The following is a 25,625-nucleotide window of genomic DNA, read 5'->3' on the forward strand; positions in this document are numbered from 1 at the left end:
TGCTCCTCTTCCCTCCCAGCACCTCCTCCTGGATGCTGTGGAACTGCTGTTCCCCATCGTGTGGGAGGTGCTGGGAGGGAAGGGGAGGAGTTGAGTTAATCAGTGGGGCCCACAAACTCCCTGGAGTACACTTGCGGACCGCCAGAGGTCTGCGGACCCCAGTTTGAGAAATGCTGTTCTAGGCAGTGTGGAGGTGCCGTGAAATGCACAAGTCTTCCTCTTTACCTTCGTATATCTGTACTTTTAAGATTCTTGGTGGATGGGATGTTTCCTGGCGCAGTCTTAACTGTCTAAACATACTTTTGTTTTCTAATATGGATCACATTTAATCCTAGTTATCTAAGCATATTCCAAAGGAAAGGTGAATAAGGTAGTCAAAATGTGCCAAACTCAGGCAATCAATCAAATATATAGGTTTTTGCTTGCAGACAGTCTACTCCGTTTGGGTGTCTTAACCAGGGATTGGGTGGTTAGTGCTCTCAAGCACCACATTTTAAAATGCTCCATGTCAGCCACTAATTTGATCATTTAATTACGGGCAGGTCATTTAATTCCTTATTTCATCCTCCTTCAAGATAGTTATATTGTTTGCCTGCCCCACAGTTGGTTTTTTAGGTATAATATTTATAAAGCATTTTTAAATCTATGCATAAAAGATGCCATATAAATGTCAAGTATTTCAAGAGATAATTGTTAATTTGAAATCAGTTCTGTTAAATATGTAAGATAGTTTAAGGTTCTGCACTTCCAATGAGTTGTCCTATCAATTTTTGTGATTTTACAACCACATTTCCCTGCTAACGTGTGAAAGACCCATACTAACACGGAAAACTGACAGTAGTGGTTCAGTGAAACTGTGCATGCAGCGCTATCAAATGCACAAAACTTAATTAGAAAGAGAAATATTTTAATTCCTCCATTTCAGTTGTACTGTTTTAGGTGTTACTTGTCAAAATTTTGGCAAAATGTTTAAACAGATAGTATTTTTAAGTTGATGGTGTCACTTTGAAGCTTAATTGTTGCAGCTATATTAAGACTGTGGTGGAATCTAGTGGACAAATCAGTTGAACTTTATTTCTGAGCAGTCAGTCTTAATGTACAGAAGGATAGCAATAAGTTCACACACAAGATTCTGGGAAACTAAACAAAAGCAAAGACACTTAGCAGTTGCCTACAAAGTTCTAACTGTAATAGGATATTTTAAGAAATGTTGTGTAAATGAGAAAGAGAATAAAATGTGGATATTACATGTAATTTTTGTGGAAAACATTTTCAGCAAGCTGGGAAAACAGATCAGACGTTACAGTGCAAGTGTAAAGATGTTCTAGTTGGGGTGTTGGAAGGTGAAATGGAACCACAAGTGAAGGTTTTCATTAATATAAAATTTTAATATAGAAAATAGTCTGATAGCTTGATGGTACATGGAATAGTTAAGCTTTAAATGGCCCAATTGTGTGAGTTGTTGAATGTTCTCCACTCTCCCTGAAGTTAACGAGAATTGAGGGAACACAGTACCTTGCAAGATTTGAGCCTTAAGTGAATGTTTCCTGTAAAATAAATTTTGTATGAATTGCTTTCATACACACACTAAACACATGGTTGCTTTCTTACTACTGTAGAGTTAAAAGTCCTAAAGGTGCATATCAATTTTTCTCTGGACCAGCCAAAGGGAGGCCTTCATTTTGTGGTGCCCAATGTAGAAGGTAGCATGGCAGAGAGAGGGGCCCATGTCTTTTCTTGTGGATATCAAAATTCTACAAGGTAAGAATCTTAATCCTCAGATGTTATATTGCATAACAGATCTTGAGTATTTTATAGAATCTCAGCATATTGGAAATACTTGTAGTAATAATTCCATAGTTTTCTAATTTAGTTTCTTATGGAAAATGTCAGTTGTTTAATCTCAAACTTCTGTTTGGAGTGAATTCAACAGAGTCTGACACAAAATGAGCCACTGGAGATTTCTAAAGTCTGCATGGCATAATTTAATGGGAAACAGTAGCAAAGAAGCTTCCACTGCTGGCAGACTTGTGTGAAGTGTGAGAGCTGTAGAGTGGGGTTGCCTGCATGCCAAGTACCAAAGTACTTAGGAATATATATAGCCTGGAATTGGAGAGGAAAAACTTGTCATAATAAAGAAAAGTATGTAGTGTTTTCTTATTCTTCTCTTTTTTAACATCCTAATCTTTTTTCTAGATTTTGGTTTCCTTGTGTTGATTCATACTCTGAACTGTGCACATGGAAACTAGAATATACAGTAGATGCTGCAATGGTGGCTGTTTCAAATGGAGATTTGGTGGAAACAATATATACCCATGATATGAGAAAGAAGACCTTTCATTACATGCTGACTATTCCAACTGCGGCTTCTAACATCTCTCTGGCCATAGGACCCTTTGAAATCCTTGTTGATCCATACATGCATGAGGTAATAATCTTCAGAGGACTTTCCTTTTTAGAGAACTGGTAACTTTATTTCATTTTAGTGCCTAGATGCAGCAAGTATCAGTCCAAGAAAGATATATGATTAACATACCAGTCTCTGCTAGTACAATTATGGGATGATACTGGTCTAGTGTTACAAAACCCTAACAGGATTTATAAAGGCATCTCTGAAAAAAAAACCTCCAGGTAGAAATCAGGAAACTAGATTAGTTGGAATTGGTAAAAGGATACCTTTTCAAATAGGTTTAAATACAAGCCAGTGCTCATAGTGACTACAAGTTGTTACCACATAGTTCAATGGCTTATGTGAATAAATTGGTAGCAAGAGTCTCCCTCATGGTGGCCTGTTGTGTTGTCCATGTCCACAAAATGAGCCATTATGATTTAAACTCTTGTCTATATTCTCAGAGAGACTGAAGATGAACTAGGCAGGTAAATTAAACTACCTTTTCACCTCAGGAAGTGGCCCATCTATGTCCCTCTTGGTTGAGTTCAAGGGTATTGGGGATATTGTTGGCAAACCTACACTACTGATATGTATGCTGTATTTGATCTATTGAAAAACTGAAGACTTTAGTCTCCAGTGCTGACAGTCTGATATCTTTCACAGGAATAAATGAACCATTTTAAAAAATCTGGTGGGAAATATATCGCCTATTATAAAAATTATTGGAAGTGATCTGAAAAATCCAGTGATAAAGAAACAGAAATGACATTTCTGCAGTGTTTTAATGGTTTGGAGGCTACTAATGACATTGATCCAAAGACTCTCATGGCTGATGTAACTCCACAGAAATCAATGGTGTTACACCAGTCAGAATTCCAGTCCATTGTTACCAATTGCACAGTAACCTTTGGGGAAATAAAAATAACAAAAAGGTACTTACTAGGATGAGGATATCATGTGGTTGAAACTAAATAACAATAGCAACATTTCAGGGTGGTAGCTGTGTTCGTCTGTATCAGCAAAAACAAAAACAACGAGGAGTACTAGTGGTACCTTAGAGATTAACAAATTTATTTGGGCATAAGCTTTCGTGGGCTAAAACCCACTTCATCAGATGCTTATGCCCAGATAAATTTGTTAGTCTCTAAGGTGCCACTAGCACTCCTTGTTGTTTTTGTAATAGCAACGTTTGATTCACTTGCTGCTGTCCAATATAAAATAATGCATTATTGCGTGAAGGAAGATAGTGTTCAACAAGGTACCTGATGGATTTTAAAAAAAAGTTATGCATTTGAGTAGTAGACATCAGTAGGTAGAGATCCTTTAGAATGCTTCCCAATCTCCTGGTCCAAAATAGTGTCTGTGTGTTGACCTGTAGTGCACACTGGTAAATGGGCTAACTTAAAAAGTTTAGTACTGCATACCTGTGTACCTTGACTTGTTATACAATACCTTTCAAATAAATTATTTTTCTGTTGCAGCTCTCACAATTAAGATTGGCATCACAATGTCCTTTTCTTCCATGATACCTGTTACCACAACTGTAAAAGTGCTGGTTTCTGTTACATTCCAGTGGCCTCTTACGTAGGGAACTGTTTTTCTTTTGATTTTTTCCTTTGTTTTAAATGTTATGTAATGTTAAAATTTGATATTTATATATTTAAATATTGCTAAGTTTCCCATTAAATTAATTTTGTTTTGTTTTTTAGGTGACTCATTTTTGTTTACCACAGCTTCTCCCATTGCTCAAACACACCACGTCATACCTTCATGAAGTCTTTGAATTCTATGAGGAGATTCTTACCTGTCGCTATCCTTACTCCTGTTTCAAGACTGTTTTTGTAGATGAAGCATATGTTGAAGTAGCTGCTTATGCTTCCATGAGTATTTTTAGGTTAGTATTTTTGGTGCTCATATGTCTAAAACTTTATGCTGAGAGAGAACCCACCCCTTTTGTGGTGATGAGAAGATTAGGGCCAAAAATTTCTAAGTTGGGTGCCTAAAGTTGGGCACTTAAATAAGGGCTTGATTTTAAAAGGTGTGGAATGTCCACAACTCATATTGACTTCATAGCCTGACTTAAGGCACCCAAGTTTGAAAATATTGGCCTTTGTCCATACTGCTGTCTTTTAATATAAGTTTCTAGTTTCCTACTTTTTACAAAGACATTTATATTTAAAATAGGAAAACAAAACCCAGCACTTGCAAGGCTGCATTTTGCTTTCTGTAGTCAGCGTTGCAGTCACATAAAACATTTAAGGTCGTGTTAAATAAGGTGCAGCTCTCTTACAGAAGTTTATGACAATTCGTTATATTTCTTCAGCTGGAAAAAGGTGCCATGTATCCATAGAGTTTCACCATGTAAAACACAAAAAGCAAACTAGCATTAGTTCTGCATTTGGGATAGAAGCATTGTATGCATGTGAAAACAGCTAGAGATATTTAGGTTATTTAAAGGGGCTGTCTTTAGATTATTTAGAAGAAAAATAGAAATTAAGTTATGCATGGCAGAACGGTGAAAGATTCCCAAATTATAGTATCACAGCTTGTATTTTGTTTTGATTGTGTTTCCTTCTCTTGTAGATTGTGCTTATTTCTTTTTTGTTTTGATCTAGCACAAATCTTTTACACAGTGCAATGATTATAGATGAGACTCCACTGACAAGGAGATACTTAGCTCAGGCTCTGGCTCAGCAATTTTTTGGCTGTTTTATATCCAGAATGTCCTGGTGAGTATCATAAAATAGTACTATATACAAAACGGTAATAGGATATTTTGGAAGTATAATTTGCATGTTGCATTTTACCCTAACAGTAGGCGAAACAGTATCCTTAGAAGAATTATTACAGATCATTAGGATCATCAGTGAATAAGAATTCAAGAGAAATTGTTTGGTTTCCTGCTGAAAGAGAAATTAAAGAAAAAACATTGTTCCCACCAGATACTAATTACTGAAATTATATAACCTAATGTATGCAGGTTTCAGAGTAGCAGCCTTGTTAGTCTGTATTCGCAAAAAGAAAAGGAGTACTTGTGGCACCTTAGAGACTAACAAATTTATTTGAGCATAAGCTTTCCTGAGCTGTAGCTCACGAAAGCTTATGCTCAAATAAATTTGTTAGTCTCTAAGGTGCCACAAGTACTCCTTTTCTTCTAATGTATGCAGTCATTATCAAATAAGGTAGGGCAAAGTGAGTAAAAGAAGTTAATCTTAAGAGATCAGAATCTGACATTAGAGGTTGATTGTAATAGTCAATAAAAAAATTGTAAGGGTTCTATGAAAAAATGATGAATAACTAGCCTTTTGAGACCTGCAGCTGTTGGACCCATACAAGCTGATCAGGGCTGTGAATTCTGGTTCTGGAATAGGTTAATCTGTTCAGAAAAAGTATATCTCACAGTGTGTAAGTCCATGGTTCTGGGTATTTAGATATGCACAAAGAAGATTAATCTCATGTCATAGGCAGAGCTACCAGTGCTGCCTTTAGTTAAAGTTACCCAATACTTTCCATTAAGATTTTTTTTTTTATAAAGTTGCTTATCATTTTGCCAACCCTTAACTATTTGATATGAAATTTTCCATGTCGGCTCTCTGCCTCAGGTTGAATTTGAAAGTTTTAAGAAAAATTGCGTAGTTATTTCTGAAAACAAGATAAGAGAAAAATACTTTTTTTTTCCTATGTTAAAAAAATTCTTACAACTGTTTTGTTGAGAAGCTCTAGTGCCAATGTGCTTTGGATCAAAGACTTGAAATTTGGCAGAGGGATTGCCTTTGTTTGAAGGATGTGCCTTTTGCTATTCCTGTGAAAATTTGGCTAAATTTGGCCAAGTTATAAGCCTTTGAAAAATTACACTAGGCACATATTCTTAGAGTTTGGCAGGTAAATTTTCTGAAGATTCCACCTGCATTAGTCTGTGGCCTGTGTTGTGCAGAAGGTCAGACTAGACGATCATAGTGGTCCCTTCTGACCTTAAAGTCTATGATTAGAGCCACAGAGGCTGATCATGACTTTCCCTGCGATTTTCTCCCGGCTACTGAAGGCTGCTGTGGTACGTGGCACTAGAACTGACGGCACGGAGACTCTCTTCTATGCTCTCAGTATTGCTATCTGCTGCCACCCAGGCAGTGTGGAGAAAGAAGCAGCCTGACTGGATTTCAGAAGGAATAAAAGGGTACTTGTACAGTGGGAGAACTAGTGGATTACGACAAGAAGCCTGGTGAGGGTAGATACTGGGCCTGGGAGCTGGCATGGAGAGGAAGAAGTCTGGGAGCAAAGAGAATGGGATTGTCTGGGCAAGTTTACTAGGATGGGGAGCGCCTCACCTGCATAACTGTACAACTCTACCCATCAAAAATCTCCTGCAGTTTCTTTCTATTCTTACCCACCTGTCCATCAGCCTGTTAGCATTCATGTAAAGTCTTGCCTATACTATAGATTTCAGCCATCAGTGGCCTACCTCGGGTTTTGTGGCACCAGTGCAAACTCCTAGTGTAGACTAGGCAAAGCTACTGTGAACTATTTTCCCTGATGTATCTTAGCTGTGCTGAAGACTCGATTGGTCACTAACAGCTGTAATTGGGGCAAATTACTGGTATAGACAAGACCTTAGTGCCCTTTACAAGGGTCCCTTTGGTGCTCTTTCTCCCACTCACATCTTTGAAGTCATCTATGCCACTCTTGTGCTTGGAACTTGATGCTATTGTTCACCAAGCGGCTTCCTTCTGCAGATTCATATCCCTCCTCAGAACACACTTCTCACAAGCATGTACCCAAGCATGAGATGGTTGGGGTGGCAGAACTAAAGATATTCTCTAGGAATTATTTTGAGGAAGTATTGTGTGGTCTGTTTTATACGGGAGACCAGACTAGATGATCAGGATGGTCCCTTCTGGCTTTGGAATCTGTGAATCAATTAATATATTTTGACTTCAATATTGATGAGAGACTCTACTGAGTAGGAACTGCTTCTTTCATATTTGTATAGCCTTAAGCACACTTTTGTACATACTTACAGTTGTGGGATTATTTTGTGTCCGTCTTTTCTATGCACTATACTGTCTAACTCTTGTCTATCACATTAAAATAGCTTTCAAACAATTAAGACTATGTAGACAGACATGGGTTTTAATACTTACTTTAGTAAGTATTCTAATCTTTTTTTTATTGTTACTGTTTCAGCTAAAATCAATTTTTATATTTTAATCTGGGCTTCTGTTGTAAAACAAATTCACAGTTTTAACTAGCTCTTTGGTTTCATGAATCCCATCCAGGTGCAAAAATCACATAAATAGGTTCACAGCTCATCGGGCTCCTATTGACTTAGACTTGAGAAGTTCTATAACCTGCTGAAATGTGTGCATCAGTGAAACATGAAGCAAGAGCCTCCCTTGGCTAGTTCAAAATACCCTGCAAGTCAAGGAGACATTATAGATGTTTCATAGTTTTTTTCTTATTGCAGGTCAGATGAGTGGGTCCTGAAAGGAATCTCTGGCTATATTTATGGCCTTTGGATGAAAAAAACCTTTGGTGTCAATGAATATCGCCACTGGATTAAGAAGGTAATGAGACAAGAGGTTTGTTCTTGTAAAACATGCATACGTTTTAATATAAAGATAAGGTAAGGTAGAAACCAAATAATACAGTTTTGCATTACAGTTTAAAGGGACACTATCAACTTAATCATACTTCTGACAGAACACTTTTATCTCCTGTTACAAGTGAAATAGCTAATGGAAGAAATCTAGAAACAAAATATTTCTCTTAACCTGTTTACTTTGTGCACAGCCATTGTCATTGCTTCCCCTTTATAATCCATTTCCTTTTCCAGTAACAAGGGAGAAAAGAAGAATGTGATTTTTAAACCTCAGATATTGGTATTGGAACTCAGATACAGGTATATTACTTGAATCTGCTTCATCATTTTGCGGTGTTGGAGCTACCATTGGATCGCTCCTTGAACTATGGAGGTGACCCAACAGGGGCTCTGGTAACTTTTCATATAGCATCATTTTGCAAAATATTTGCCTGTTGTTCTTTTACGGCTAGATTCATAAAGGAATTTAGGCATGGCAGTGCTGAGTGTTGCCATGCTTAACTTTTAGGTGCCTAGAAAATCACTGGGATCCACAAAGCCTGAATTAGGCATTCAGGCTTCCTGTACAATGAATGGAGAGGGATAAGCACCTAAGAATGAGAAGTCACAAAAGTCACACACTATGCAGCTCCCTGCCTAAGCTAGCCAATGGAAGCTGCCAAGGAGAGGGGGTGTCCTAAGATTCACCCCATTTTAGGGAGTTTGGCACCTAAATCCAGACTGGAGGGAGGCGCCTCCCCTGTGCAAACCCTCTTGGCATTAGGTGTCTACACGATTTTGCAAGAAGCAGCCGAGGGAGGGGGTGGATGGAGGAGGGAGGAGGACCTTCCTTATAACTTGTAGCCCAGTGGCTAGGGTACTAACCTGGGATGTGGGAGACCCCAGATTCAAGTTTCCCCTCTGCCTGATTGGGGGAGAGGCTTTGAACAGGGATCTGCTACCTCTCAGGTGAGAGCCCTAACCACTGGGCTAGGGATATTCTGATGTGGGGCTCCCAGAGTTTCTCCTGTTGAAGCTGTTCCTCTTTGCAAAGATAAATAAAAAAGTCATTGGAGCAGGGGGATTGGATCCTGGGTTTCCCACCTCTTGAGTGAGTGCTCTAACCAGGCTATAGAATCATTTTCCTTCTCTCTCTTTCGCGCTCAATGACTCTTTCATTAAGATCCATGATCTGGTAGGAGAGTTCTGAGTCTGCTTGCTGGATCAAACTCTGCAGGCAAGTGAAGCAGAGGAATGCCTATATTCCCATGGTTCATTTATCACACTAGGGTATCTGGACACTGAGAGCGCAGCTGCAGAGCACAGAGGCAGAAACAGAAGCACTTAAGGAGCTTTTACTACAAAAACTTGGGTGCTGAGTGAGTTTGGGAACTAACAGGGTTCAGCGGCAGCTGAGCGGTGGTTTTGTGAATCCCAGTGGGGCCTGGTTCTGGGTTTCAAGCGCCTAAAGTAACAATTAGGTGCCTAAATCCTTTTGTGAACATAGCTCTTAGGCTGTAAAATTAAGTTAATAAAATGTATTTGGCTTTGTGTTATAGCCTGTGTTTTGCAAAATACTTGTGTTTTTAAACCAAAAGATCTAAAATAGTAAACCACCAACTTCTAAAGTGTACTTAATAATAAAAATGCCATTGACTTGCTGTCCTGTGGACTGCCTCCATAATCCCAGAGGAATCCAATTGGTAGCTTCACTGAAGGACACATCCTGGGGCATCACAAAAATGTCAAAGCTGGCCAATATGAATCCGGGGTGCTAAGATGAATCAAGGTAGACATTAGGATTTGTTATGGACTGAATATTCTGACCATGTTTCCTCAAAACTGCCTTATCATCTTTACAGATAGAAATATTAGGCTTTGGTTATGCAGTAAGTTCTGCACAGGATTCTGCCTAGACAGAGCTCATGGTGAGACTGGCCTTAGTAATTAAATTTTTGGAGAGAAGGAATCACTTCTCACGTAACTCATTTACCCAGGTTTAACTCTCTCTCTTTCACAGCTCCTTCTCAATAGTCATTACTGTTTCATGTTGAATAATCATGTTTGCAAAGAGCTCTGAAGTTGTAAAGCACACTAGTTCAACCAAGAGATTTTGAAATGGTTATGAACCCTTGTGCTTTAGGGAATAAGGCAACTTCTAATTAATGGGGTTAGAAAGAAAATTTCCCTGAAGATGTTAATTCTAGTTTCCTTGTATCTCTTTCTGAAGTAGCTGGTACCATGCACTTTCAGAGACAGGATGCAAGACTAGATGGACTGGTCCAGTATGGCAATTCCAATGTTCCTAGAGCTTGTGAGAGCACAGGTGATAGATTATTCTTAGTGGAAAAGCAAAACCAATCTGCCTTGGAAACAAAATCACCTCTAACTCCTAGATACTGGTGAAGTTGTCCCTTGCTTTTACTCATCAGGGGATCAGAGGAAGTTTATACTGTAGGAAAGTGAATAGCAAAGTTCCTCTGATATGTTATCAACTGAATATTAAACTTTAGTTCTGTTATTCAGTTCCACTGTTTTATTTCTGTTTGTCTGGATGATGGACATCTGTTCTTCATTGTAATCCTGTAAATATTGCTAGCTCTCTGGTGCTAAAATATTGATTATGATTTTGTTTCTTAATTGAATTAGTATAATTACTTCAAATACATTTTCACTTGTTATTGTTCATGTCTTATCTCTGAGGTTAAGAAATAATCACTTTATAGAACAGTGGAAAGCCCACTAATTAGCCTCTTTTGCTTAACAATATATACATTTTTATATATTGTACTTTTTAGGAGCTAGACCAAATAGTGGTATATGAACTGAAGACTGGCGGAGTTTTACTGCATCCAATATTTGGAGGAGGAAAAGAGAAAGACAAGTATGTTTATTTAAATTATAAGTCATTGTAGGGTGTGTTTTTATGAGGCCATTAATATATACTTTGGGTGTGTTGTGAGGCACAAGGCCAAAGGCTGAAGGACTTCAGCTGCCTAAGGCATGTATTAGCGGTCTCATAAAGTACATCGTGGGTATAGTTTATCACTATTGTTTTATGAATCTCTAATTTTAAAACATAGACAGTTATTTTTATTTAATGTTTTTAATTCTGCTGTGAAAACCAGTTTTCATTACAGGGACAGGAGAGGAAAAGGGAGTTAACTTAATTCCTGCTATTTTTACAATGATTTTTAAGCATTTTTAGATTTTTAAACAGCATTAATGGTGAATTTGGTGGTTGGATTTGTTTTTCTTTGCTCTCTTGTTTCTGATATTACTTCTTGTTACATTCACTCTTTTGATGTTGAGCTTTTGTCTTGTTAATTAGAAAAATGAAAACTAAGTAGACCAGCTGTTAAGAGCCATTGATAAAAGTAGGTGGGCTGGGCCATCTGCAGAAACGCTTTTCTGCTTTTGAATGTATGCACATCCAGATTTTATTTTGGTTTAAAATCAGAACTCATAGCCTCAGAATACCCATTTAACAACTGTACACTGATTTAAAAAAAAAACAAAGAAAGAGAGGTTTTCAAAATGAGGACTGGAATGTAACTAACAACCAGTTTCCCACCTAGGTGAATCCTTAACCACACAAGTCTGTATGGTTGTTGACAGTCACAGAATCAGCTTGTATGTGTATTCCAGGCCATTACCCCCACTTTACCTGCCTGCTCATGTTGGATTTTGCTTTAATTCAGTGCCCTGCTCTTTCACAAATAGCAAATCAGGCAAAGTAGTGATATGGTTTTACTGCACACGCCTCTAGAAAACAAGGCATAGGTGGTGCGTCTAATTTTAGGCCTCCTGATCTGGTTGATACCTTGTTAAACTAAATTGGGTGTGCTGAACTAGGACTTGACTTAGTGTTGGGTTTTTTTGTTTTTTTGTTGGCAGCTAAAAGTATAACAGCAACATATTCTTCACTTCAGAGAAACTGACTTCAGATGAGTGGTGTTGGGGAAAGCCACAGAAAAATAGATCAAGTTTTTTAAAAGCCAACAAACTAAGTTTCAGTGGACTTTCTCTGGATTTAGAATTCTGTAATGGAGAATACCTTACCCTAAAATGCTTAAAATTGTCATGTTCCCAATACCTGCAGTGCTGAAACCTATCAGACACGTCTATGTGCTTCCATTTGTACACTTTCTCTGCTTTCCTCATTGCAACAAAGGAGTGCACATAATCATATGTAGACACTTTTTTTTATATTTGTTGCTTATTTTGTAGATATGTTTTTAATGTTGCCTTGTATGTAAATTGTCTTTAAATTGCTGACTTCCGTAAATTATGAATATTTGTAGTGGAGGGGATATTTTTATAATGAAAATCGTGTTCAGACAGCTTTGCATTTCTTCTTGCCTCTTAGATGGGTCTGGGAGAATGTTGATAGCATTTGTGATGGGCCTTTATTTCTATGATTGTTGAGAGGCAGACATCTTTGCATCACTACAGTCCAGTTTAACGCCTTTCTGATCCCTGGTTAGAAATTAAGTGGACATCATCTATATAAAAATGACATTTCTCTCAGAAAATCATAATAGATGATATATAATGCCCTTCATAAGAGTATCAGGTCATTTTACACCTCAGATATAAATTAAAGCAGTATTGCTAATCTCGTCAATTTTAATTTAATAACTAAAACCGATATGGTTATCTAAATATACAAAGGAAGCAGGCTCCATAATCATGAAACACTAAATAATTAAAAACATTGGCTCCAAATGTATTTCAATTTGCATTTAGAGCAAAATCGTACATGGTTAGTGTAATCTCCGAAGAATCAGTATGATGAAGAGCCTTTGTCTTTGGTTGTTCAGCGCTGTCATTCTATGAAACTCATTAGGATGTTGGGGAGATGGGAAAAACTAATTAGACACTCAGTTCTCAGAGATACCTTTTGGGTAAAGAAAATCAACCCTGTTGTTCACAGGTAGAGGGACTGACTAGATAACTCACTTCACTCTCAAGCAATCGAATGAAGAAGAGTTAGGTTTTAGCACTGATGTTTTCCTCAACAGCCCTTTGGAATGTGGCCAAAATACAATTAATTCCCATAGTTATTTTTCAGTCATTTCAGTCTCTAGAAAAACTTTTTGCAAATACATGTAATTCACAAGCAGCAAAACACAAGTATTACTAGCTACAGATTCCCTGGTTTTCTTTAAATCCCCACAATTTGAAGCACTCCACGGAAGAAAGGAAACAATACAGTTCACTGCAATAGGGATGTGTGTTTCAAAGTGAAGCTGCATATGAATTAAATGTATGAGTAATCAAAATCTGTAAGTAATCAAGTTAAGGTCACAGAGTAGCAGCCGTGTTAGTCTGTATTCGCAAAAAAGAAAAGGAGTACTTGTGGCACTTTAGAGACTAACAGATTTATTTGAGCATAAGCTTTTGTGAGCTACAGCTCACTTCATCGGATGCAACAGTTAAGGTCAATATTGAATTGGAGTTAAATCATCAAATTAGTACAAAAACCAGTCAATCTCTATACATTCTGTAAAAGAGACTAAGAAGGAGGTTGTCTGCATATTTATAAATCCCAATTAAAGATTCTACCAAAGTCAATCAAACCAATAATTTAAAGTTTGTTAAATAACTTGTTTTTAGTATTAAGCTATCTGTTGTCCTAACCACAACCTCAGAACCAATTATAAAACTTTCTTCTCAAACTTCGTTTTTTTATGTGGTGACTAACCTTTATCCTCTCCTCCCCTCTCCTCAACAGAGATTATAATACTAACTTTAGCAGAACAACCTGGATAAACAGAAGTTTAACAAACTTTTATTTACCAGAAATTATAGCTGACAATATCAAGTCTCTCAATACTTTCAGGTTCAAAACACAGTATAACAACTGTCTTTATGAGACAATACTTAGGGCTGTTTAAACTATGAGCACTTTTTCTTTCTGGTACCTTATCCATGTAAACTTTGTGGGTGAGTCACAATTCTTGTGTCACTGATGGGTGCCTACTTTTGTCTGGGTGCTGCTAAATCCTGCCTGCATAAATGAGTCTCTCCAATACTAATTTAAGACACAAAGTCTGTGTGCATTTGAAGGAGATGGGGATTCCTGTCTCCCCACTCCCGAAGTTCTTTTAGTATAATTCCTGATTCACTACCTGTGAGAAAGGCAGAGGATTGGAGCACAGAAAATTTCACAGCTAACTTTGGGGCTTACTAAATCTATCCTGCCTGGCTGATATGATGGAGCCTGCTACCTCCTTGTAGGCACTGGACATTGGTGAATGACCTTCTTGAGGGAAGTTTCCCTGAAGCTTTCCAGGAGATCTGCTTGAGGGCTGTAGAGCTATTGTCTGCTGTCTCTCAGAGCTGCCCATCAATTGCCTAAGAATTCCTGCTTTTAAACCTTTATTCCACCCATGATGTGACTGATAGGGGCAGGTCCAGCCAGACCCACAGCAGCTCTTTAACCCCTTATCACTGTCATGTGGTTTATACATCTGTTCCAGGACGCTCTCACAGACATGCATACACACATCCACATGTTCACTTTCCCGTCTTAAAAAGAAAATAAAAAGGCTAGTGTGTCTTCCAGTTAAGTTCAAGGCAAAAAATAGGGAAAGGAAAATAAGTTACTTAAAATAACAGGAAATTTGGGAATTCTTCACTTCTCACAGTATTCTGGGTTCTTGTAAAGTAGGAGCTGAAACAGCAGAAAAGGAGCCAGATGATGATCTGCTGGCCCAGCACTTCTTGTTAGTGGGCCTCCTTCAGGTGCAGGGAGAGACTGGTCAGAGGCTACAGTGGCCTGACTTTCTCTCCACAAGGTGAACAGCCTTGGTAGGAGATTCTGGAAGGTGAATGTTTCCTTGGATGAATGTTGATCCAAACGGTGAGGCTTCTCAGCCTAGCCCTTGATTCTTAAGGTTTACGAATTTTGCTCACTCTACCTTGCAGCTCCCCCTTCTCTGTTTCCCAAGTCTGGAAAAAACAGGTGCAAGGGCCTTCCTTGAAGCCATGCAAGTTTGAATAGGTCATCGCTGGGAAGCATTAACTTGGGAAAGTTTAAAGCAGCAATTTTAAAATATTCTGTGTTTTTCTTATCACAGAGATTGTTGGTCTCTGACCAAAAAAATAAAATAATAATATAAAAAATCCAGACACATAAGACCACTTTTGAGGAAGTTGGCATGATCTCATCTGGGTCGAATGTCTTAAGACATGTCACCAGTTTATGGAAAATTCAATATAAAACCCCTACAAAAATAACTAAAGGACAAAACTATAGCACAACAAAACAAGTCACTGAACATTAATTCATCAGCCAAACAAAAATAAATTCAGACTTATAAAATTTATCATCTCCAGTTTCTTCTCTGCTAATGGAAAACAGGCAAATATTCTTATTTTTCTCACGAATAAGGCAATTACAGTAACTTTTCTATTTTTGAACTGAACTATATATAGATCAGGTAACTTATTTTTAAAAGTTATTTTAAATCTTATCAAGAAGAAGTCCATTTAAAATATGTCTGTATGCCATACAAGCTATTCTCCTCGGGGGGGAAGCTGCAGATTGAGTGCATTATGATTTTAAACCCAACAGACACTGTGAAATTCAGAATTAGTTATGAGAACTTTTAACTCTATTTCTTGTAGATGTTATCATAGGACCTTTCATTATCTGATCATATAGTGACACAATGTGATATTTTATTTTCCAAATATTTAATGTACAAGTATGATTTAATCCAGATATTTGTTTAAATTGATCTTCAAGGGCAGTGTCAGTGAGGGTGACTAATTAATAAAATGTTCTAACCAAAAAGTACACTGAAAATTTTAGGTCTGTCTCGGAGCAACTTAAAAGCAAGTGAATTTGAAAATAAGGTGATTACTGACCTCCACTACTTTGGGACATATGATATACCTTGTATAGGAGATGCCAGTGTGCCTAAGTACTGAAGGTGTTTTTAGGTTTTGCGATGCTTTGATTAGTAAACTTTTTATTTTTAAGTAGTTTAAAAGGATTACATTATTGTTTTTTTATTTATTTATACTATCCCAGCGCGGAGGAGCTCTAGTCATGGACCAGGACCTTGTTGTGTTTGGTGCTGCACAAAAAGTTTTATAATCAATCTTTTTCATTTTATTAAAGTATAATAAAATTATATTCTCTTGAAACGTATTGAAAGTTCTTCCATGAAAGCATTTTTTAAATTGGATCTCATGTATTTGAACAAACATCAACTTTTCATCCTAAAAATAAACGTAGAACAGTGAACTTAGGAATGGAAGGAGACTTCTTATACTAATTTCTGTCGGCCAATTAAATTACATTGTTAATACAGTATGTAGCTTGTTCACGTTCATTTTAGCTATTTTTGACTGTAAAATCTACCTGAAACAGTGTATAGGATAAGGGATGGTTTGCTGCATTGTGTAATTCAAGACCAGTGAAATATTCTTTAGATGTTATGCTTTAAACAAAAATTCTTTTTCTAGCCATTTTACCATCTATTAACAGCCTTGCTGCAGAGATTGACTTTCAGATGAAACTGAAGTAAAATAAGTAATATCCATAGACGGTCAACTAAGTTGTTCTCCTTTGTAGAACAATCAGTTATATGCTTTCCAAATAAATTTTAATTGCAATCAAATTGCTTTCAAATGAAGGGGAAACCCCCTCCCCCAAAGATATGAGCAATTCTCAGTAGTCTGATGACATATACCCTTTCCACACTGGTTTTTATTGTTTAAATTCTTACTAGACAACTTCATGTTTGTAATATTACTGTTCAAACTGTAGTTTATTCTCATTTATTCTCTGTACTCCTCTATGTAATATACATACACCTATCTTTACATTATAAAAATTGTAGACTTTTTCATGAATAAGCCCATGATGCATTGTCATCTTAAATAAGTAGAAACAATATGAATGTATGCTGCAATCATCTTGTTTATCAGTAACTGTTGTGGGCTTTTTGCCGTAATATTCAGAACAGAAAATACATTAAATTATTTTGATTTAATTTTTCAGCCCTGCATCACATCTACATTTTTCTATAAAACACCCTCACACACTGTCCTGGGAATATTACACTATGTTCCAGTGTAAAGCCCATCTTGTTATGAGACTGATAGAAAACAGGATCAGTATGGAGTTCATGCTACAAGTAGGTGTTTAAATTCTTATATGAGGTATATTCAACTTTTTATCTTTAAGTACAATTATGTTCTGAAAGTGACTTTTTAAAAATCATCTTGGGGTTTCGTGTTTGCTTGTGTATCAATAACTTTGAGATAAAATGTGCTCATAGTACAGGTATGGATTATAATGTGCAGGTTGGTTATTGCCTTCTCAGATACAGCTAGTAATAAAGGCTCTGAACCCCCAAAGTGTCTCCTCAGTGACATCTTTGCAATTTCATTGCCGCTAGTAGAGTTACTGCTTGAAACGTAGTAAACAAAAATTTTTTGCACAAAAAAGAGAACCAGCAGGGTTCTGGCCTATGTTGGATTCCTAGCATTATCATAACTAAATAATAATAATTAGAATGCAGCTTCTTTGAAAAGTTTAAATACTTGAGATTTCCAATTCTCTTTCGATTTTATGATTTCGTAAGAAAAAATGTGACACTGTTAATAAAGGGAGACCCAGACCTCTGAAAGTAGTATTCCTCTCTTGTCACTAGAGATGTAATTCTCTTAATTGGTATAATGATAAAATATAAGACAAAACATGCAACTCTAATGGCTCTTGTTTAAACTGGAATCACAGAAACCTATACTGTGTTCCTTCATACAGTATCCAGTTGGTAACTTGTCCTTTGTAGTCAGTGTAAAAGAAAAGTCAACCCTGATATGTACTTTAAATACAGCAGTTTACTGTCCCGAGAAATAAATTCAGTGGCTTGTTTTACAATAGATAGCCTTAGATGTTAATCTTCTTTTATAGCAAGGTATAATCGAGTTTTTAGTAGACTTTGAGTCGTAACACAGTAATGTAGTACATGAGTAGGGCCCCACCAAATTCACAGCCATGAAAGATGCGGCATAGACTGTGAAATCTGGTCTCCCCTCTGTGAAATCTGGTCTCTCCCCCATGAAATCTGGTCTTTTGTGTGCTTTTACTCTATGCTATACAGATTTCATGGGGAAGACCAGCATTTCTCAAATTGGGGGTCCTGACCCAAAAGGGAGTTGCAGGCGTGTTGCAAGGTTGTTTTAAAGGGGTCACAGTATTGCTACCCTTACTTTTGCGCTGCCTCAGAGCTGGGTGGCCAGAGAGTGGTGGCTGTTGGCCTGGCACCCAACTCTGAAGGCAGCGCCCTGCCAGCAGCAGTGCAGAAGTAACGGTGGTAATACCATACCATGCCACCCTTACTTCTGTGCTGTTGCCTTCAGAGCTGGGTGGCCGGAGAATGGCAGCTGCTGACTGAGGGCCCATCTCTGCAGGCAGCAGCGCAGAAGTAATGGTGGTAATATCATATCACACCATCTTTACTTCGGTGCTGCTGCTGGCGGTGGATCTGTCTTCAGAGCTGGGCTCTCGGGTAGCAGCTGCCACTCTCCAGCTGCCCAGCTCTGAAGACAGTGCCACCACCAGCAGCAGCACAAAAGTAAGGGTAGCAGTACCGCAACACCCCCTACAGTATCTTTGTAACCCCCCTTCAATTACAACATCATGAAATTTCAGATTAAATAGCTGAAACAATGAAATTTATGATTTTTAATATTCCTATGACCATGAAATTGACCAAAATGGATTGTGAATTTGGTAGGGCGCTATAGATGAGATATAATCATAAAGAATTTTTTTATAAAGGTGCACATATAGTTAATTAGTTATTGGCAAATGCATCCTTAGATGTAAAAGGGAGGTAAAGAAATCATATGTATTATCATATTTGTGTAAAAGAAAATGATTGATGTTGATGATAGTTAACCTCAACTTTAAGCTCTCAAAGTATTTATAAAAAGAAAAGGAGTACTTGTGGCACCTTAGAGACTAACAAATTTATTAGAGCATAAGCTTTCGTGAGCTACAGCTCACTTCATCGGATGCATTTGGTGGAAAAAACAGAGGAGAGATTTATATACACACACACAGAGAACATGAAACAATGGGTTTATCATACACACTGTAAGGAGAGTGATCACTTAAGATAAGCCATCACCAGCAGCAGGGGGGGGAAAGGAGGAAAACCTTTCATGGTGACAAGCAAGGTAGGCTAATTCCAGCAGTTAACAAGAATATCAGAGGAACAGTGGGGGGTGGGGTGGGAGGGAGAAATACCATGGGGAAATAGAAAAGGAGTACTTGTGGCACCTTAGAGACTAACAAATTTATTAGAGCATAAGCTTTCGTGAGCTACAGCTCACTTCATCGGATGCATCCGAAATTTGTTAGTCTCTAAGGTGCCACAAGTACTCCTTTTCTTTTTGCGAATACAGACTAACACGGCTGCTACTCTGAAACATGGGGAAATAGTTTTACTTTGTGTAATGACTCATTCATTCCCAGTCTCTATTCAAGCCTAAGTTAATTGTATCCAGTTTGCAAATTAATTCCAATTCAGCAGTCTCTCGTTGGAGTCTGTTTTTGAAGCTTTTTTGTTGAAGGATAGCCACTCTTAGGTCTGTGATCGAGTGACCAGAGAGATTGAAGTGTTCTCCAACTGGTTTTTGAATGTTATAATTCTTGACGTCTGATTTGTGTCCATTCATTCTTTTACGTAGAGACTGTCCAGTTTGGCCAATGTACATGGCAGAGGGGCATTGCTGGCACATGATGGCATATATCACATTGGTAGATGCGCAGGTGAACGAGCCTCTGATAGTGTGGCTGATGTGATTAGGCCCTATGATGGTATCCCCTGAATAGATATGTGGACAGAGTTGGCAACGGGCTTTGTTGCAAGGATAGGTTCCTGGGTTAGTGGTTCTGTTGTGTGGTGTGTGGTTGCTGGTGAGTATTTGCTTCAGATTGGGGGGCTGTCTGTAAGCAAGGACTGGTCTGTCTCCCAAGATCTGTGAGAGTGATGGCTCGTCCTTCAGGATAGGTTCCTGGACACTACGGTGCTAATAAGCGATGGTCACATAAACACCACCCTATATCGGAAACCTACTGACCGCTATTCCTACCTACATGCCTCTAGCTTTCATCCAGATCATACCACTCGATCCATTGTCTACAGCCAAGCGCTACGATATAACCGCATTTGCTCCAACCCCTCAGACAGAGACAAACACCTACAAGATCTCTATCATGCATTCCTACAACTACAATACCCACCTGCTGAAGTGAAGAAACAGATTGACAGAGCCAGAAGAGTACCCAGAAGTCACCTACTACAGGACAGGCCCAACAAAGAAAACAACAGAACGCCACTAGCCATCACCTTCAGCCCCCAACTAAAACCTCTCCAACGCATCATCAAGGATCTACAACCTATCCTGAAGGACGAGCCATCACTCTCAGAGATCTTGGGAGACAGACCAGTCCTTGCTTACAGACAGCCTCCCAATCTGAAGCAAATACTCACCAGCAACCACACACCACACAACAGAACCACTAACCCAGGAACCTATCCTTGCAACAAAGCCCGTTGCCAACTCTGTCCACATATCTATTCAGGGGATACCATCATAGGGCCTAATCACATCAGCCACACTATCAGAGGCTCGTTCACCTGCGCATCTACCAATGTGATATATGCCATCATGTGCCAGCAATGCCCCTCTGCCATGTACATTGGCCAAACTGGACAGTCTCTACGTAAAAGAATGAATGGACACAAATCAGACGTCAAGAATTATAACATTCAAAAACCAGTTGGAGAACACTTCAATCTCTCTGGTCACTCGATCACAGACCTAAGAGTGGCTATCCTTCAACAAAAAAGCTTCAAAAACAGACTCCAACGAGAGACTGCTGAATTGGAATTAATTTGCAAACTGGATACAATTAACTTAGGCTTGAATAGAGACTGGGAATGGATGAGTCATTACACAAAGTAAAACTATTTCCCCATGGTGTTTCTCCCTCCCACCCCACCCCCCACTGTTCCTCTGATATTCTTGTTAACTGCTGGAATTAGCCTACCTTGCTTGTCACCATGAAAGGTTTTCCTCCTTTCCCCCCCTGCTGCTGGTGATGGCTTATCTTAAGTGATCACTCTCCTTACAGTGTGTATGATAAACCCATTGTTTCATGTTCTCTGTGTGTGTATATAAATCTCTCCTCTGTTTTTTCCACCAAATGCATCCGATGAAGTGAGCTGTAGCTCACGAAAGCTTATGCTCTAATAAATTTGTTAGTCTCTAAGGTGCCACAAGTACTCCTTTTCTTTTTGCGAATACAGACTAACACGGCTGCTACTCTGAAAGTATTTATATTTTTGCGCTTTAGAAATGCGTATAGCTAGATGATAGATACTGAAATACATTTCTCCATTCAACTCCATGTAAATTTATTAGAAAACTGCCTGTTAAAATATGCCTGATGATGAGTGGTGAGCAAAGATAGGAAAGGGTAAAATAGTGTGTAACTTCCTTTTGTCCCAGAGCTAAACATTTTATTTGTCAATAAGATAATGCTGGTACTGTAGCTGCCTTTGAATTAGGCCTACCTCTTCCCAGCAGCATTGTTTTTACCCCGTTGTATCTGCACTCTATCTGCAAATCCCAACTTCAGGTAGCGACAAGCTAATGAGTTTCTGAAATCCCTTTGTTTTGAAAGGGTTTTTTTTTTTTTTAAGGTAAACGTTACAAAAGGAGCTGGTTGGCGTTAATGTTGCCTGAAGACAATCAAGATAAAAATTCATATAATTCAGTATTCAAAATATGTAAAATGAATTTTTCTTTCATTTTAGGTTTTCAACAAACTGTTGAGTCTGGCCAGCACTGCCTCGTCTCAAAAGTTCCAGTCTCACATGTGGAGTCAGATGCTGGTTTCCACATCTGGATTTTTGAAATCCATCTCTAATGTCTCTGGCAAAGATATCCAGCCTTTAATAAAGCAGTGGGTGTATCCTTTTCATTCTAGTTCTGGATTGTTAAAGTGGAGAAGAAATGTAGCTTTTTGTTGGCACTATTAAAGGAATGTGCAGGAAGATATAAAATGCCTAAATTTTTAAGTTAGAAACAAAGGGATTAATATTAAAAATAGGCACAAACTACCTATTCAGATTCCTTTCATAGTGACTTACAGTATGCTGGCTTTCTCTCAGTGCTCTTTGCTTTTCAAGACTGGAAGGAGTTGCAGTATTTGTCAGTTTTACCAGTAGTAAAATTACTATAAAGAAGCTCAAGCGCTCTCATGTAATTAAAGGTCAAACTATACTATAGGGATCTAGGGGCACTGCCATTAGAAATATGCTAAAGTGTAACATGGAAAATGCTATAGTCTGGTGCATTTTCAGATGTGATTTCCAGTAAATCACTGTGGCATAAATAACCTGGAGTAGCAGATTGATGGTAACAGTACATTTTTTAGATCAAAGTGAGCCCTAATACTAGCAGAAATTTAAAAATAAAATTTTATCTATTTTCATTGGTATTTTAAATGAACATTTTATGGCTGCAGCAAAATCAGAGAGACAAGGTAGTTGAGGTAATATCTTTATTGGACCAACTTCTGTTGGTGGAAGGGACAAAGTTTTAAGATTCACAGAGCTCTTCTTCAGGTTTGGGGATGGTAACGAGAGTGGCTAATCTAAATACAAGTTGGGACAGATTGTTAAGTGTAAGGGGATCACATATGCCATATGGTTGTACTGTCTCAGTAGAGAAAACTCAATTTTATTCATGTATGTAGGGAATTATTCATTTGTTCTGACTTTTCTCATAAGTAATATTTTTACTCTTAGTACATAAAAAGGCCTGAAAGCAAGATTACTATTCCACAATACTATAACAATACATAAAAAAATCAATATGCATCAAAGAAATTTTAGAATATATCACATTTCTGGAGTGAAATATTTCACAATGGATAAACACGCATCAAATTTTTTTTAATGGGACATAGTAAGAAATCATTTAATTTATGAATTCTTCCTTCCATACCTAGCAGTGCAAAAACACTAGTAATCAGTGGAGAATTCCATGAATGTGATCTTTTTTTATAAAGTGGGTAAAGCTGGTAACAAGCTAATAACAAGGTAACTTTGAAAGAGACATTTCTGAGAGAGCATGACTTAAAGACAACTTAATTGATCCATGATTCTTCAGGATTATTTGATTTGGTAATCCCTGTCCCCTGTGCTTTTGCCACATTATTGTTAAATAAAAATACTGCACTTCAGTGAGAACTCTGTTCCATTTCAGTTGTGAATAAAATAAAGCAATAGTTGTCACACAAACTAAAACTATTCACAGAAATGGTTAAATCAGTAGTTGCCTGAAATACAAAACTGGTGGAGTTCACTATTCATATTCAATTTTACTGATGGTGACAAACCCAAGAACGCTATCATAATGACCCAGATTGAAAAGCTTCTAAAAAATAGATGTTTTATGTGAAATCTGGGTAGAAAACAATAAACTATAATCTCTGGTCACATTTCTGAGTTTCACATAGCCAAAACACACAAAAAATCAATCCTACTTACTGGTGCTCAAATTAAGAGTCTGGCCTTCCTGAAGAGAGACCCAGTACTGCTCGAGCAGCTATCCCCAAACTTTTGAGAGTCACGCCCCCCTTTCTGCCTCTCCGAGTCCCCCCCCGATACCCCCGGGGTTGGGAGTGGGGCCATGGCTCGGGGTGGGGGGGAGTACACAGCCAGGGGCCAAAGCTGGGGGCAGGGGTGAGAGCAGAGCTGCAACTGGGCTGCGATGGGGGTTGGCAACTACGCCTGTGGCCAGGTGCGGCTCCACCCCCAACCTCAGCCCCAGGCCAGGAACAGAGCCATGGTCAGTGGCTAAGGCAAGAGGCTGGTGTGGGCCCAGGAGCGGAGCCGCGCCAAGGCTGGGGACGGGGCCAGGCGAGAGGATGGGAGCCTGGGACGCGGCTGGGGGCAGGACCAGAGCAGAGCTGGGGGGTGGGGAGGGGCTGGGTGGCATTTCCTCCCCAGCCCCTGTGGGGGCTGGCCCGGGCTGCTCTGTGCCCCCCGTGCATTCCTCCATGCCCCCCTAGGGGCGTGTGCCTCACAGTTTGGAGACCTCTGTGCTAGAGGAAGTGTGTAAGGACACCTGTGGAACATGGTATGAAATAGGTTTCAGAGTAGCAGCCGTGTTAGTCTGTATTCGCAAAAAGAAAAGGAGTACTTGTGGCACCTTAGAGACTAACAAATTTTATTTTTTGTGTGGAAGGTTGGTTCTTTATGAGAGTATCCAGTTTTGAGAGCTCATTCTTAATCTTTCCCTGTTTGCTGTAGAGGATGTTGATCAGGTGGTTCCACAGTTTCCTTGAGAGTGTGTGGCACAAGCTGTCAGCATAGTCTGTGTATTTGTTAGTCTCTAAGGTGCCACAAGTACTCCTTTTCTTTTTATGGTATGAAATAATACAGTTTTTCATTATGACACTTCACAGTAGTAGGTATTCTGTCTACAGTTCTTTTTGTTGCTTTCTGTAATCTTGTTTTCTCTACCAGCATATAAAAATCTTCTATAAGACTATTTTAAATAATATTCCTGAGGTGCTCTCTTTGCACACAGCTTTTATCTCCCAGTGATGGGACTGAAGGGAGCCCAAAATATTTTCCCCTCTCCACTTTTCTTTAAATCTTTTTTGTGCTGTGACAGTCAAATACAAATCTAGTGCAAAATGTGAGAATGTAAACCTTATAAAAGTTATTTTTATTTATAAACACTATCTCTTGTCCCTCAAGATTCCTATACAATTTATTAGGGATCAGAGTGGTGTGGTAAAATTTTATGGCAGTTTTGCGTTTAATAGAAAACGAAATGTATTGGAATTGGAAATAAAGCAAGACTACACTTCTCCTGGGACCCAGAAATATGTGGTAAGGTCTGTTTTCCATAGTTTACAACACTGCTGACATGCATTTGTCTCTGTACACACATTTATAAACATTAGGTTTATATTTATATTAGACAAATTCATTTTTATTACTCTAATTAAATTATCTTAATTTTCTTCAGGGTCCTCTTAAAGTGACAGTGCAAGAACTTGATGGATCTTTCAACCATACGTTGCAGATAGAAGAAAACAGTCTTAAACATGATATACCTTGCCATTCCAAAAGCAGAAGGTAAGAATTAGAGCTACAGAATGCAGATGTATAATAATGTCCAGTACAATTAATGGGAAATGTGAAATCTAAATCTTTTAATACTTCTTTTTGTAAATGTTGATAATCTTACTGTATAATTTACCAATTTTGTGATAATTGAGTCATAGGCCAAAAGGGACCACCAAATCATCTAGTCTGACCATCTGTATATTACAGGCCACCTACAGCAACCAGCACCAATTAACTCAACAACCAAAATTAGTTAGACCAAAATATTACAGCCCACAGGAGACTATGCTGTTATGTGCACAGGCAGAGAGCAGGAAGGACTGAGGTGCAGTAATACCTGAGGCCTCCATAGTGGCAGGGAAATAATTAAGTGAGATGTACCAAGATAATCCTGGCAAGTGACCTGCACCCACACATGGAAAGTGAAAAACCCCAAAGGTCACTGCCAGTCTATCCTGAGGGAAAGTTC

The 25,625-nt window shown here is 38.4% G+C and overlaps 1 protein-coding gene across 4 annotated transcripts in view; it reads left to right on the top strand.

The window, feature by feature from the left end:
- Positions 1 to 25,625, top strand: part of TAF2 (TATA-box binding protein associated factor 2) — a 100,659-nt gene that overhangs the window by 24,387 nt on the left and 50,647 nt on the right. For all 4 annotated transcript variants that reach the window (XR_006278673.1, XM_038390507.2, XM_038390511.2 and 1 more), the window contains 10 exons: positions 1,620 to 1,761; positions 2,197 to 2,428; positions 4,102 to 4,286; positions 5,008 to 5,121; positions 7,854 to 7,953; positions 10,766 to 10,851; positions 16,987 to 17,122; positions 21,824 to 21,978; positions 24,802 to 24,916; positions 25,056 to 25,165. Coding sequence is in view for 3 of the 4 variants with exons in the window: in XM_038390507.2 (XP_038246435.1) it covers positions 1,620 to 1,761; positions 2,197 to 2,428; positions 4,102 to 4,286; positions 5,008 to 5,121; positions 7,854 to 7,953; positions 10,766 to 10,851; positions 16,987 to 17,122; positions 21,824 to 21,978; positions 24,802 to 24,916; positions 25,056 to 25,165 (1,375 nt within the window). In the remaining variant the exon portion in view is untranslated. The remainder of the gene's footprint in view (positions 1 to 1,619; positions 1,762 to 2,196; positions 2,429 to 4,101; positions 4,287 to 5,007; positions 5,122 to 7,853; positions 7,954 to 10,765; positions 10,852 to 16,986; positions 17,123 to 21,823; positions 21,979 to 24,801; positions 24,917 to 25,055; positions 25,166 to 25,625) is intronic.

The sequence above is a fragment of the Dermochelys coriacea genome, chromosome 2, assembly GCF_009764565.3.
Source record: "Dermochelys coriacea isolate rDerCor1 chromosome 2, rDerCor1.pri.v4, whole genome shotgun sequence".
Taxonomy (NCBI): Eukaryota; Metazoa; Chordata; order Testudines; family Dermochelyidae; genus Dermochelys; species Dermochelys coriacea.